This window comes from Camellia sinensis, chromosome 9 (assembly GCF_055761805.1).
Source record: "Camellia sinensis isolate YWXY chromosome 9, ASM5576180v1, whole genome shotgun sequence".
Classification (NCBI taxonomy): Eukaryota; Viridiplantae; Streptophyta; class Magnoliopsida; order Ericales; family Theaceae; genus Camellia; species Camellia sinensis.
In genome coordinates, this window is record NC_138969.1 from 199,826,998 (window position 1) to 199,840,767 (window position 13,770).

The 13,770-nt window shown below is 32.8% G+C and overlaps 1 protein-coding gene across 33 annotated transcripts; it reads left to right on the plus strand.

Moving 5' to 3' along the window:
* The first annotated feature begins 5,821 nt into the window (after positions 1-5,821).
* LOC114273431 (DNA-directed RNA polymerases IV and V subunit 4) lies at positions 5,822-10,803 on the plus strand. Of its 33 annotated transcripts, none has more exons than XR_014340893.1 (12): positions 5,842-5,941; positions 6,209-6,266; positions 6,895-6,966; positions 7,098-7,166; positions 7,263-7,358; positions 8,426-8,537; positions 8,618-8,695; positions 8,818-8,851; positions 8,928-8,996; positions 9,607-9,704; positions 10,313-10,384; positions 10,475-10,803. XR_014340893.1 is itself a non-coding variant. In XM_028215217.2 (11 exons), exons 2-10 carry the CDS (start codon positions 6,227-6,229, stop codon positions 9,679-9,681), a joined length of 645 nt encoding a protein of 214 aa, XP_028071018.2. In that variant the 5' UTR covers positions 5,822-5,941; positions 6,209-6,226; the 3' UTR covers positions 9,682-9,704; positions 10,483-10,803. The 33 variants fall into 33 exon arrangements, 25 of the variants coding, with proteins under 25 accessions (XP_028071018.2, XP_028071017.2, XP_028071024.2 ...); XR_003633101.2 differs by having other exon boundaries at positions 10,483-10,803; XR_014340898.1 differs by having other exon boundaries at positions 5,860-5,941; positions 6,212-6,266.
* The last annotated feature ends 2,967 nt before the right edge of the window (positions 10,804-13,770 follow it).

A 13,770-nucleotide genomic window follows, 5' to 3' on the forward strand; every position in this document is an offset into this window, starting at 1 on the left:
ATGAAAATAATATATTTATGGGTGATTTTCATAAGCCATTAATGGCTAACATGGAAAAACAACCCACTTTGCCAAATAATTATGAAAACCTATTCGGCAAAAGTCATGTTTTTAAAACAAACATGGTAAAGAATAATGAACAAGCCACTGTTCATGAATTCAAAATTTTTGACAATGTCAAAAAGTATAAATTTTCATGGTCACACTATACCATGACTTTTGGTGTTCAAAATCCTTTTTGGATTTGTGGTTCACATCAAAATATAATTATGATGATGTGGCTAATAAAATTAACAAATTGTTCTTATGAGTTCGAAGCACTAAGAACAAGGGATGGCCATTTAAAAGGCATGAACTTGGCTAGAAAAAGCCTGTGCATTTAAATAAATGGCTGAGAATGGCTTATCTTTTCAAATTGATGGCCAATTGTTTATATGTACACAATCAAAGCATCGAAGATACATTCGAAGCATCAAGAGTTGTTTCGAAGGTTGATTACTTCACATTCGAAGCTGTATAAAGCTTTGAAGATACATTCGAAACATCAAGAGTTATTTCGAAGGTTGATTACTTCACCTTCGAAACTGTATAAAACTTTGAAAACTTTCGAAATGTGTACATTTCTTCAAATATATGTAAAATGACAATTAATTAGTTGTCGAATAATGCCTGTTTTTGGCATCATAAGTTGGCTCGAAGAACAACAGTTTTGGTATCTTCGAAGAGTTAATAATTGGTTCGAAGCACAAAATTAATATTTTCATTAATTATGTGTGAACCAGAACATATAAGTTTTGAATAACCACAATGTTGGCCAAAAACAGCTTCGAAAGCCGTTTTGCCATAAGTTGCCTCGAAAGCCGTTTTGCCATAATTTTGTAAGCTTCGAAGCACTCTATCTTGCATCAACAACAGCTTCGAAGAAATAATAATGGTGGTTGTGAACCTTCGAAGCTTTGCCGAGTATTTTTGAGGATGTAATTCGTCTTTTGTCGGCTCCATCGACCTTCGAAGAATGATTTTGATCCTTTATATCACTTTCGAAGCTTGTTACTAGTCATAATTCGAGTCATCTAGTCATAATTTCATACTCATTCGAAGCACTTTATTGGTGTTGTTACATCATTCGAAGCACTTTACTGCTTAGGTTAGTCATGTGCTTGGTTCGGCCCTTCAAAAATTCAAGTAAACATCATTTTTAAGGGCCGCGGGGGGTAATGTTAACACCATAAATCTGCAATTTTATTATTATTTATTATTTATATAATTGCAGGACACGTGGCATCCTCTTATTCATTTGGAAGTTAAAGGAAGTTATAAAGATAATGGAGAATATGAAGGACAAAGTGGATGAGTGGGAGGACAAAGTGGATGAGTGGAATGACACATGGCAAGACAAGAATGAAGATGGAAGAAATGGGTAGTTACTAAGTAGTTATTGCTGTATTTTTTCTTCTATAAATAGCCATTAATGGCTACATTGTAAGGATCCAGAATTCATAATCAAAGACACTTGATTTCAATATTTCTTGTCATTTTCCTTATCTTAGGAGTAGTTTAACATAGATTTATATTTCGAAGCATTTATTTTCAGCATTTCAATTTCGAAGCATTTTATGCACTTTCTTTTCGAAGCATAGGAGTAGAGGTAAGTAATTATTACTTTGATTGTTCACTCAATCATCTTTCTCCGTTCCCCATTCTTCTTTTAATTTTTCTTTTCTTTACACTTGGCAATCTTGAAGTCCTCTTCGTTGAGGCAAAAGAACCGTCAACACAATCGCTTGATAATTGGCTTGAATTTAATCTGTAAGGATTTTTCAATCCTTGCTGGCACGCTCGCATTTATGATATTTTCCTTCGTAGGAAAAATAAGCCAACATTTTAGCCAACATTTTTTGGCACGCCCAGTGGGACGTCAAGTGTAATAAATGGAAAATGAATTGGATTTGTCCATTTCAAATAGTCTAGATGAAATTTATTGGCGTAAACAAGAAATTTTGGATCTTCAAGAAGAGATTCATTTTCTTGATGAAATAAATTTTCATCCCTTACAATATTATTTGGTGGAAGAACAAAGACACCATTTAATTGGAGAAATTCATCAACTTGATATGGAAATTCGCCAATGGAATGATGAGTTATCAACTCTCACTACCAAGTCTTTAACTGAGGCCTTAATGGCCGGAATTGGTGAATTTTTTCAGAATTTTTCCATGGTTAAAAATAGCAAAAGCAAAGAGTTGATTTCATCAATGGCTCGGGGGGTTCAAGAATCCGTTTTTAAAGAGCCAAATTATGAAATTAACACAACGAAAGAGCATGTTCTTGAACCAAATTTGGCTAAGAATGATGTTCCATGTATGACTCGGGGGGTCCAAAAATCAATTTTTAGAGAGTCAAGTCATGAAAATAATATTCTTATGGGGGATTTTCATAAGCCATTAATGGCTAACATGGAAAAACAACCTACTTTGCCAAAGAATTATGAAAATCAATTCGGCGAAAGTCATGTTTTTAAAACAAACATGGTAAAGAATAATGAACAAGCCACTGTTCATGAATTCAAAATTTTTGACAATGTCAAAAAGTATAAATTTTCATGGTCACACTATACCATGACTTTTGGTGTTCAAAATCCTTTTTGGATTTGTGGTTCACATCAAAATATAATTATGATGATGTGGCTAATAAAATTAACAAATTGTTCTTATGAGTTCGAAGCACTAAGAACAAGGGATGGCCATTTAAAATGCATGAACTTGGCTAGAAAAAGCCTGTGCATTTAAATAAATGGCTGAGAATGACTTATCTTTTCAAATTGATGGCCAATTGTTTGTATGTACACAATCAAAGCATCGAAGATACATTCGAAGCATCAAGAGTTGTTTCGAAGGTTGATTACTTCACATTCGAAGCTGTATAAAGCTTTGAAGATACATTCGAAACATCAAGAGTTATTTCGAAGGTTGATTACTTCACCTTCGAAACTGTATAAAACTTTGAAAACTTTCGAAATGTGTACATTTCTTCAAATATATGTAAAATGACAATTAATTAGTTGTCGAATAATGCCTGTTTTTGGCATCATAAGTTGGCTCGAAGAACAACAGTTTTGGTATCTTCGAAGAGTTAATAATTGGTTCGAAGCACAAAATTAATATTTTCATTAATTATGTGTGAACCAGAACATATAAGTTTTGAATAACCACAATGTTGGCCAAAAACAGCTTCGAAAGCCGTTTTGCCATAAGTTGCCTCGAAAGCCGTTTTGCCATAATTTTGTAAGCTTCGAAGCACTCTATCTTGCATCAACAACAGCTTCGAAGAAATAATAATGGTGGTTGTGAACCTTCGAAGCTTTGCCGAGTATTTTTGAGGATGTAATTCGTCTTTTGTCGGCTCCATCGACCTTCGAAGAATGATTTTGATCCTTTATATCACTTTCGAAGCTTGTTACTAGTCATAATTCGAGTCATCTAGTCATAATTTCATACTCATTCGAAGCACTTTATTGGTGTTGTTACATCATTCGAAGCACTTTACTGCTTAGGTTAGTCATGTGCTTGGTTCGGCCCTTCAAAAATTCAAGTAAACATCATTTTTAAGGGCCGCGGGGGGTAATGTTAACACCATAAATCTGCAATTTTATTATTATTTATTATTTATATAATTGCAGGACACGTGGCATCCTCTTATTCATTTGGAAGTTAAAGGAAGTTATAAAGATAATGGAGAATATGAAGGACAAAGTGGATGAGTGGGAGGACAAAGTGGATGAGTGGAATGACACATGGCAAGACAAGAATGAAGATGGAAGAAATGGGTAGTTACTAAGTAGTTATTGCTGTATTTTTTCTTCTATAAATAGCCATTAATGGCTACATTGTAAGGATCCAGAATTCATAATCAAAGACACTTGATTTCAATATTTCTTGTCATTTTCCTTATCTTAGGAGTAGTTTAACATAGATTTATATTTCGAAGCATTTATTTTCAGCATTTCAATTTCGAAGCATTTTATGCACTTTCTTTTCGAAGCATAGGAGTAGAGGTAAGTAATTATTACTTTGATTGTTCACTCAATCATCTTTCTCCGTTCCCCATTCTTCTTTTAATTTTTCTTTTCTTTACACTTGGCAATCTTGAAGTCCTCTTCGTTGAGGCAAAAGAACCGTCAACACAATCGCTTGATAATTGGCTTGAATTTAATCTGTAAGGATTTTTCAATCCTTGCTGGCACGCTCGCATTTATGATATTTTCCTTCGTAGGAAAAATAAGCCAACATTTTAGCCAACAGTAATGAAACTTTAAACCTCATAGGAGGAGATGTAATTTTCAAAAGGTGAGAGGGGGAATTGTAATAAACATAAACCTTATGGGGTGTCAGTATAATTTACCCATATTTTTAAAACAATGTTATGTGATTTTTATAGTGTGAAACCGTAATTCAAAACCAAACTGATCCGTGTTTAAGTGGTTTGATTTGAATGAATTTTATGGTTTAAATTGTTTGGATTAATTTTGATTTTTATTAAATTGTAATCCACGGATTAATTCTGATTTATTCTAAACTGATTTAATCCGGATGATACTCACCTGGCGGGTGTCAAAGAAATTAGAGGAGATTTACGTGTAACCCCTAATAGATGAATTTATTGTCCAATAAATCTTATGATGATACATAGTAATTTTTTTTTATGAAACATTATTAAAAAAAACGTTACTAATTATTAGTTTTTAGCGATAGTTTAAAAATTTTATCAAAAAAATGTAATTAGTTATAAATTTTAGCGATAATTTAAAAAAATTGTCACAAAAAAGGTAATTAATTTTTAACTTTTAGCAATATTTTGACAAATTTGTTACAGAAAAATTAGTAAGTTTTTGTGACAATTTATAAAGACAGTGACAAAAAAAAAGTTGCTAATGATCAAGTTTTAGTGATATATATAAAAAATTATCACAAAAAATTATTTTTAATGATAATTTTATTTGACTTATTTTTAATAAGACTTAATAGAAATTAAATCTAATATTAATAATTTAGCCAAGAAGAAAAGGGGATTAAAGAAAGGGAAATTTATTAGAAGATTTTTTTTAAAAAAGTTTTTGTATCTCAATTAGTCTATAAGATATTCTTGTATTTTAATAAGTCCGATTATTTGAACATTTGATTTATCAAATCTTAATTCTCATATTTAAAGTATTTTATGGATATTTTTACTTTTATAAATATTTTTTGAACGGTTAGCAATTTGGTGATATGAATATTCACATATTCATATTTTAAAATGTGAATATTCATATTAACAGTGTGAATGTTCACATTGATATGTTAACATTCACATTGATGGTGTGAACCTTCATATCATGTAATATTTACACTATAAATATAAATATTATTAAGAATATTTTGATAATTATGTCACTTATAAAATTTATTAGAATATAAAAAAATAATATAAACTAAATAACACATATGTAAATAAAAAGAAATTTATAAAAAAATGCCCCAATAATAGGGAGGGTTAAATCTAATATTAATTTAGCCAAGAAGAGAAGAGGATTAACACGGGGTGGTTGTGTTCCTTCCTTGTGCGAGAGTAGTAGCAACTTAGGTCTTGTTTGGGAACATTTTAATTTAGTAATTTTTTGATTATTTAATTAAAATATAAGTTAAAAAAATTAATATGTTTGGAATAATTTTTAAATTTTTTATAAAAAGATGTGTAAAAAATAAAATTTTTTTTTTAATTTTTTAATATAAATTATTGATTTTTTAATTAATTTAATAATTTTTTTACTTTTCGACATGTTATCAGACGAGGCCTTAGTGAGTATCTATAAAACTAAACTACCCCAAATTTCACCAATTTCTCCACCATCGTAGCCGCAACTTGTCGTCGGTTACCCCACCCAACCCAACCTGCGTTTCAGGTACAGGTCTTTCTTTTCGTCCCTCTTAATTATCCTTCTCATTCATTCGGGTCTCGACTTTTCAGTAGTGAAAAAGAGTATTTCTGGTTTGGACTGTTTTCTGCAAGGAAGCCTTTTTTTTTTTTCCCTATTCGTTTTCCTTCAAATTCGTTAGCCTTGTAATTGTTCTTTGGTAGCGTATATTCATGATTGATCTTATCTCCGGCCTTTGGAACTGGGTTTTATTTTCTGATCATTAATATGCATGTGTTCTTTTGGGTTTTGCAGCAGCTGTAGCAGCAGCAAATGTCTGAGAAAGGAGGAAAAGGGTTTTCTCTGCCCAAAGGTGAACCTATATTTTCTCTCTTTTCTACTTGTTTTTATATACATATATATATATATATATATATATATATATATATATTCCCAATTTCATGTCTTAGGTTTTGACCAAGCATGCACTACCTTCAACTCATGTTAAGTTATGCAGGGTATACCCCAATTTCTGCAATATCTTAATTTCATGATAACTGGAATATTTAATTTAACTGAGCAAATAGCCCTTGATAGAGCTAAATGGTGAAAAAAGGATTTATCTAACCGACCCTACTTGAATGAAAAACAAGGATTAGCTTGATTTGGTTTCCACTTAAGGATATGTGTGTGTGTGTGTGTGAATATGCTTATGCGCACAGGAAAATGGCTTTGTTTTGTTGTATGGTGAAACATGCCTATAAAGGGCATTGATCTATTCTTAATTTGGTCATGTATGAAACATGCCCTGGCTACATTTAAGATATTTTAGGAGGCTCTTCTTCTTGGTGATCTCTCCATGTGTTTTATTGTTGCCTGTTGTTGTTTTATTTACTTTTTTTAAGATGCCCTTTATTAAAGCACAATTTATTTGATTTAATTTAATTAATTAATTAATTTTTTTGTGGAACATCTTTTTTTTTCCAAATTTTCTCGCCTAGCCTCCTTGAAAGGGAAGGATGATAGCTCAGCAAAGTCAAAGAGGCCCCGAAAAGTTCAGTTTGATTATAAAGGTTTAGACCTGTTTTTCTTTCAAATATCTTTTATCATTACAATTTGGCTAGTCCAAAGGATTTTTTATTTTGGTTAATCTTATTACTAAGTTACTCCTCACCCTTCTGGAAATGTTACTCTTAATGTTTAGAATCACTAGAATCCACAATCAACTTATCCGCGAAATCTGGTGCAAAGGTTGGTTTGCCTATTGGAAAAGGTAAAAGTTTTTTTTTTTTTTTTTTCTTCTGGCCTCTTTGATATTTATGTAGGTGGTTTCATTTTTTGATACATCGTTTCATGTTTTGTTGGTAAGATTGGGGCAAAGGAGGAAAAGGAGACAATGTTGCAAATGGTGGTAAGAGTCCAGTGTCCAAAGAATCTTCCACTCTGGAGCTCAAAGTTGAGCAAGGTTGGTTATTTTATTGGTTACATAAGTATATATTTTTTGTCGAAAGACATGATGTTAATTCACTATTAATGTTTCTATTTTATAGTTCATGTGACTACTTGTTATATGTGGGTCTTTAATTCGATGCCATATTTGTTCTCTATGTTCAAGTGACAAACAAGCATAGTTATCAAACTGGAAGTCACACTAGCATCACATGCTGGATGTTGTTGGCAATCATTTTTCAAGGGTAAAAGTAGTAGGATTTTGAAAAGGTAAATAAAATATCCACCTCAAAGGTCATAGGTCAAACTAAAGCCTCTTTAAACTCCACAATAGTTTGCTTCAAGAAATTAATTTTCTTATAGAAGCATACAGAGGAAAAGGTCTTCAATTTGGCTTTTCCAAGGAGAGGAAGATCAAATTATCTGTCACCGGAGAAGTTTCAAAGATCCTAAGATCCTAATAGTACATAAAATGGGGGGCAAAAAAAAAAAAAAAAGAGAGAGGTAAAGAAAGTATTTATTATTAGAAAAATGATTGAGAGCTCTAATAAAGGAGCTCTAGTGAGAGTGGACCCTACTGTGATGTGATATTTTGGCTTTAGTTTTATTTATTTTATTTTTTTTATTCTCTGCCACATCATTAGAGTTCAATTAGAGCTCCAAAATTAGAGGGACATATCTTTGCTCTTATTATTATTATTATTTTTTTGTAACTAATAGAACTTTTAACACCTTTTAAGCAATATTGTTTCTATTGTATTTCAATGTTGTGTTGAAGATATGATGTACATCAATGCCTTTGTTTATTATGGTAGAAGAGATCAAGATGAAGACCATGCAAACATTAGTGAATATTTTTCTCGTGTATGTTGTGAAGATCTGTCTCATAGAAAATTGGCTTCTGGGTTATGTATTGTTGGTGGTGGTTGAGATGTAGCTGAGCTTGAGCAGATCATCCCCTTCCCCCAGTATTCGCTTTATGTCATTTTTGACATATAATGTATTGTGCATGTATTGTGCTTCGTATATGTTAAGTTCATGAAGTAGAAATTGTTTTTCATAAGCTCTGTTGGTATTGAGCAGAACTTCCAAAGAATGCCAAATGCCTGATGGACTGTGAGGCGGCAGACATTTTAGAAGGAATCCAGGAGCATATGATCATACTATCTGAAGATCCAACAATTAAAATTCCTATGTGAGGAACATAGTTAGCTTTGTCTTCTTTATTACAAGGTTATTTATATTATAGATAAGCCCTAACAAATTTGTTTCCAGAGCATTTGATAGGGGACTGCAGTACGCCAAGACTGTTAGTCATTATACAAGTCCTCAATCTGTTCGACAAGTGCTTGAGTATCCTTTTTTTTTTTTTTTGAAAAAGACGTTCTTGTTGTGTTGAAAATACCCGTCACCAGTCATTTATGGAAATTTTGTTTTTGAGCAATCTGCTGTTGAACCATTAACTCAAATATCAGGCCTCTCAAAAAACATGGTGTTTCTGACAGTGAGGTATCTATCTCAACCTGAGTCACTGGCCTTATCTGTTGATAATCAGGCAAGTTTTTGATTTCTTATTTGACTGCAGATGTGCTTGATTGCTAACATATGTCCAGAGTCTGTGGATGAGGTTTTTGCTCTAATTCCATCGTTGAAGGTATGACATGTCTGTTTTTTCTGTTGTTGCTCTCATAAATTGTTTTGCTTTTTGTTTATGTGCTTGTGATTGCAATTTCTGATGTACAAGTAAAAAGGTATGAATGATTTTCACTGTTGACAATAGTTAAAGATGCAATTAATAGCTTCTAGATAGAAATACCTCTAATTCAATTGAGATGAAATGCCAATATTTCATTGTAAGGGCTAACTACTCATTCATACAGTAACTATGTAAGGGAGATTGAGAAAATACTTGTCAAGAGATGAGATTGATGATACCAATTTTCTTAATGTTTCTGTTTGTCCTCTTGCTGTCACTAAGGAGCTACCATCATATGTCTCAAACCTCTAGTTTTAAGATAGTGCTACTCCAGTTTAGCCTGTGCTCTGTAGATTAGCCTCTGGTCATCAAATGTTCGGGTCAACTTTAGAGGAGAGATGTTGGGATAAAGCATTGTGGGGATTATAGTTAGGATACAAAAATATTGAAGGATTTCCTTTTTATTTTTGCTTTTCGGTAGACATTTGAATTTTTTTTTTTTATTCTTTAATGTTTATAATTCTTCGATGTTTGGAAGCTGCTTGTTTATGAATGAATTTTCTTCCAGGGTAAGAAAAACAAGCTGACAGAACCCCTCAAAGGTGCATTGAGTGAACTAGCTATTCTTAAACACTCGACATGAAGTTCCAACCGCAGAGATCCATAGTAAGTTATTTCACTGCCCGAGCTGGCATAAGCTTTGTCTTGCATCCTCTCTGTTACATGCCTGGTTTTGCATGCTTGTGTGTAAGCTGTGAACAATGTGATGGTGGTTGTTATTTGTGTTACATGGACTCTTCTATTTCTCCGAAGTACCCTTGTCTACCAGATATGACTAGGGGTAAGGACGTGAGAGATGTGTCCGACACTAGTACCCAATTTAGACACTTTAATATTTTTACAATATTTGAAGAAGAAGAAACTGAAATCTGCTAGTAGAAAAAACATTTTTAGCCTTGCATGTAGGCAAGAGATGGAAATTCTTTATTTTTCCTAATACTATTTAATTTCAATTACATTTTTACATAATTTATGTCATCTTATCTAAAAATTTTATACAATATGTAAAATATGGAAGTGTTTGTGATGTGTCCCCGTGTCCATATCCAACTGTTGGATACATATTCCAATATAAAGGTTAGACACTTGGACATACATACACCCACACTTGATACTTGTATCTGAGTGCAGGTAACATATGTTGTTATTGCTTACATGTGTGCTTTCTGATAAAATGTAAAACACCCACACTTGATACTTGTATCTGAGTGCAGGTAACATATGTTGTTATTGCTTACATGTGTGCTTTCTGATAAAATGTAAAACGGCTTCAAATTCATTCTGTGGTATGGCTTTATTGTTGCATATTATTGTTGGTTGTTTGTTGTGGTGAAATGAGTTCACTTTTTCAAAAGAAAAGGAAAATTTGGCGAAAGCATTGCAGGTTCTGCTCATGATGCGGGCTTGGTAGATTTGAAGTTGGGACCAATCTTGTGAAGGAACTTTTGAGAAGGAAAACTTAACAGGGCAGGCGATCTTCTTCTTCTTCTTCTTCTTCTTGTAATGCTTTTGTAATGTGATAGTTGTACTTGGTATGCCTATGACTTTTGATTAGGATGCTCTTAGAACCCTGGCCTGTGAGAATTACTCCATTAAGTACCCTTGCTTTGTGCAGGGATTTGTTAATGTACATCAAGCAATCTGGAACAGGGAAATGCATGTTACTGCAGGTTCTCTATTTAGTGTGACAAATATGCTTTGCTAAGACTTACATAGCACAAATCAATAGAGAAACAAGTGGCTTTTGGGTTAGAGCCTATCTGCAGTGAGCTCGCTCCCATCAATTTGGGTGGTAAGGGGGGCTATACTTGAATGCTGGATGAATCCCTCTTCCCCCACTCCATTTTTTTCCAGTTAAACTACTCCCATTGGTTCTGGTTCTTATACTGGAACTCTCACTTCCACTACTACACTTTTCACCACAGATGGAACTATGTGCGCACGTGTGTCAATCTGAGACCCATCCTTGATCCTTAAAGCCGCCTCTTAATCAACCCGTATTCCGGAGTTTTTTTTCTTTTCTTGGGATGGATTGGAAAGAGATTGTCAAAGCAGCAGTTGTGTGCATTGCTCTATAAGAGCATGAGAATGCGTACAAGTGACTTTGTACAAATGCTAATATTAGTGCAAATCTTCTAAGTCTCTCATTATCCTTGATTAGTAAAGATTAGCACTACATAATGGCTAGGGTTGCAAACGAGTTGATTCGAATTTTAGTGTGTTTGGACTTGTTTATTACGATTTTAATGAGTTCGAGTTCAATAAAAATTTAACGAACTGAGCTTGAGCCGAGTTGGTTTAAGATTGACTCGAGCTTGAGCCTATTCACAAGTCTAAACGAGTTTAAAAATTTATAAATTTATATTTACATATGAGATTAAAGTTACAATTAGAACTCTGATTATATAATTATATATATAATATATATAAACATATTAAAAAAAATTAATATTTTATCAAAATAATAATATCTACCACTACTATTATATAAATGTATTATATATAGTTAATTATTATTTATAATTATATTTTTAAATATATAAATAATATATTTATTCTATTTTTATACATATTTTACTTTACTTACTATATAAATAGTAAATGTTAAATAAGTCAGCTAACAAGTGGAGTTTTACTATGCTTAGACTTGTTTATTAAAAATTTAACGAGTTTGAGCTCAATTTTGTATGCAAAAAAATAAATAAATTAATAAGTTGCGTTCGAACAAACTTTTATCGAGTCGAGCTCAAGTTTACTTACGAATAATTTTGTTCATTTGTAGTCCTAATAATAGCATCCTTAATGTTATAAAGCATGGTTTTAAGTTCAGTTCATTTCTTTTTTTTTTTTTAGGTACATCGGAATAGAGTTGAGTTCATTTCTAACCAAGAAAACTTCTACATAATAATTTTTGTTCTCTTTTTCTGGTCCAATTTATGTATAATTAGTTGGTACTGCCAGATACTATACCTTGCTTAGACAAAATCCAAATTGCTTAAAATTAACCAGTTACCAAAAGATACTACTATCCTTCCAACTAGGGGTGTGCACAGTTCGGTTCGGACGGTTTGAGAGTAATTTTATAAATCGAATGGTGGATTAGCGGATTGACAAATTGCGATTTAGACGGTTTTTGGCGGATTGGCGGATTGAAGAATATTTTAACTAATTATCATACATTTGCATAATATATAACACTAATTTGTATAATATTTTTAGATATATAACACAAAGTAATTTTACATAATATGTTTCATATATATAATCACTAATTTGTCATAAATTTCATATTTTAAATCTCTCTCACACTCATTTTTATATTGATATTTCATTGGAGGTTAAAAAATATATATGTATTAACTATAGTAGAGCGGAGCGATTCGGTTGACGGATTATAAATTTTAAAGTTTAAATCGCGGTTAGAGCGGTGCGGATAGATGCGGATCGGTGCGATTTTAGCGGATTGAGCGGTATTTTACACAGCCCTACTTCTAACATATACTTCCACAAATCCACTGTGGGAGATATCCTAAATGAGCACTTCTTTGGTAGAAATGTCATAAACCTTGTTTGGGAAACCGTAAAAAGCAAGGTTTTTTAGCAAATTTATGTAAACATAACTTAATCGTCAACATTTTTCTGAAATTTCATTTTGTCCCTACAAAGGTTTTACAATATTATAAGGATAGGCTCTTTCTCTAGAGAGACCTATCATATCAGCTACAAGGTAGCACCTAATCTTGGCTGGTGGTTCATTAACTGCCAAAATTTCTTCAGGTTGCGCAGTTCCAAGTTTAGCCAAAGGATTTGCATATAGATTTCCTTCCTTGAAAACGTGTTGTATGGTGCATTCACATCCTCTAAAGATAGATAATATTGGCATCTTCTAGCAGTCCTTTGAATATAAATTTGTCGATTGTGTCTTTTTCCATCAGTTGCACCACTTGCTGTGCATCAATTTTAATGATCACCCCATGCATCCTTTTCTGAAGTATCACCGTTAATCCCTTCTAAAGAGTCTATAACTCCGTCTCCAAACTTGTGCCACTTTCAATCTTGCCATAGTTACAACATACCCAACTGCCTTTTTCATCTCTGGCTCCTCCCATTTTCTTGTTGCCATCAACATTTAGCTTGATTTTTCCCGCAGGTGGTAAAACCCAATTAATCAATCTAAAAGCAGGCCTTGGATTCATAACAGATACATTACAAGCCAAGTCAATATCTCTAGAGTAATCAAGAATATATTTGATGCTATCTTGACAACCATGTGGCACGATCATTAAAGTGTTTCTTGTTTTTGGAATTTGAAAGAAGCCATTCTTGCCTAGACTTTCTATTTATATCCATATACCAATTTTTGCCACAAAAGGCCAACCGCACTTCTTTAGCTTTGTAGCAATCTGTAAACATATGTTGCATATCCTTCACCCCACAGCATCTAGGGCAGTTTGGATCAGAGGTCAAGCCCCTTTTCAATCTAATTTGGTTTGTTAGCAGTTTTCCATATAAGACTAGCCACATAAAACTTTTAAGTTTCTAAGGCAGTCTCAGCTTCCAGATCCAACTCTAGTTTTCCTCACAGCTTTGATTACCAATGATTAAATCATAGGTAGAGGCCACTAAGAACTCTCCACACTAAGTCTCTTTCTAATTTGGATTATCAGTGACA

What these genes read in the sequence shown, in the direction of transcription:
- LOC114273431 (XM_028215217.2), top strand. Translation starts at nt 6,227, where the DNA reads ATGTCTGAGAAAGGAGGAAAAGGGTTTTCTCTGCCCAAAG. An exon ending in AGTTCAGTTTGATTATAAAG is followed by an intron (nt 6,967 to 7,097) that starts GTTTAGACCTGT and finishes CTTAATGTTTAG; the next exon opens with AATCACTAGAATCCACAATC. An exon ending in ATGGTGTTTCTGACAGTGAG is followed by an intron (nt 8,852 to 8,927) that starts GTATCTATCTCA and finishes ATTTGACTGCAG; the next exon opens with ATGTGCTTGATTGCTAACAT.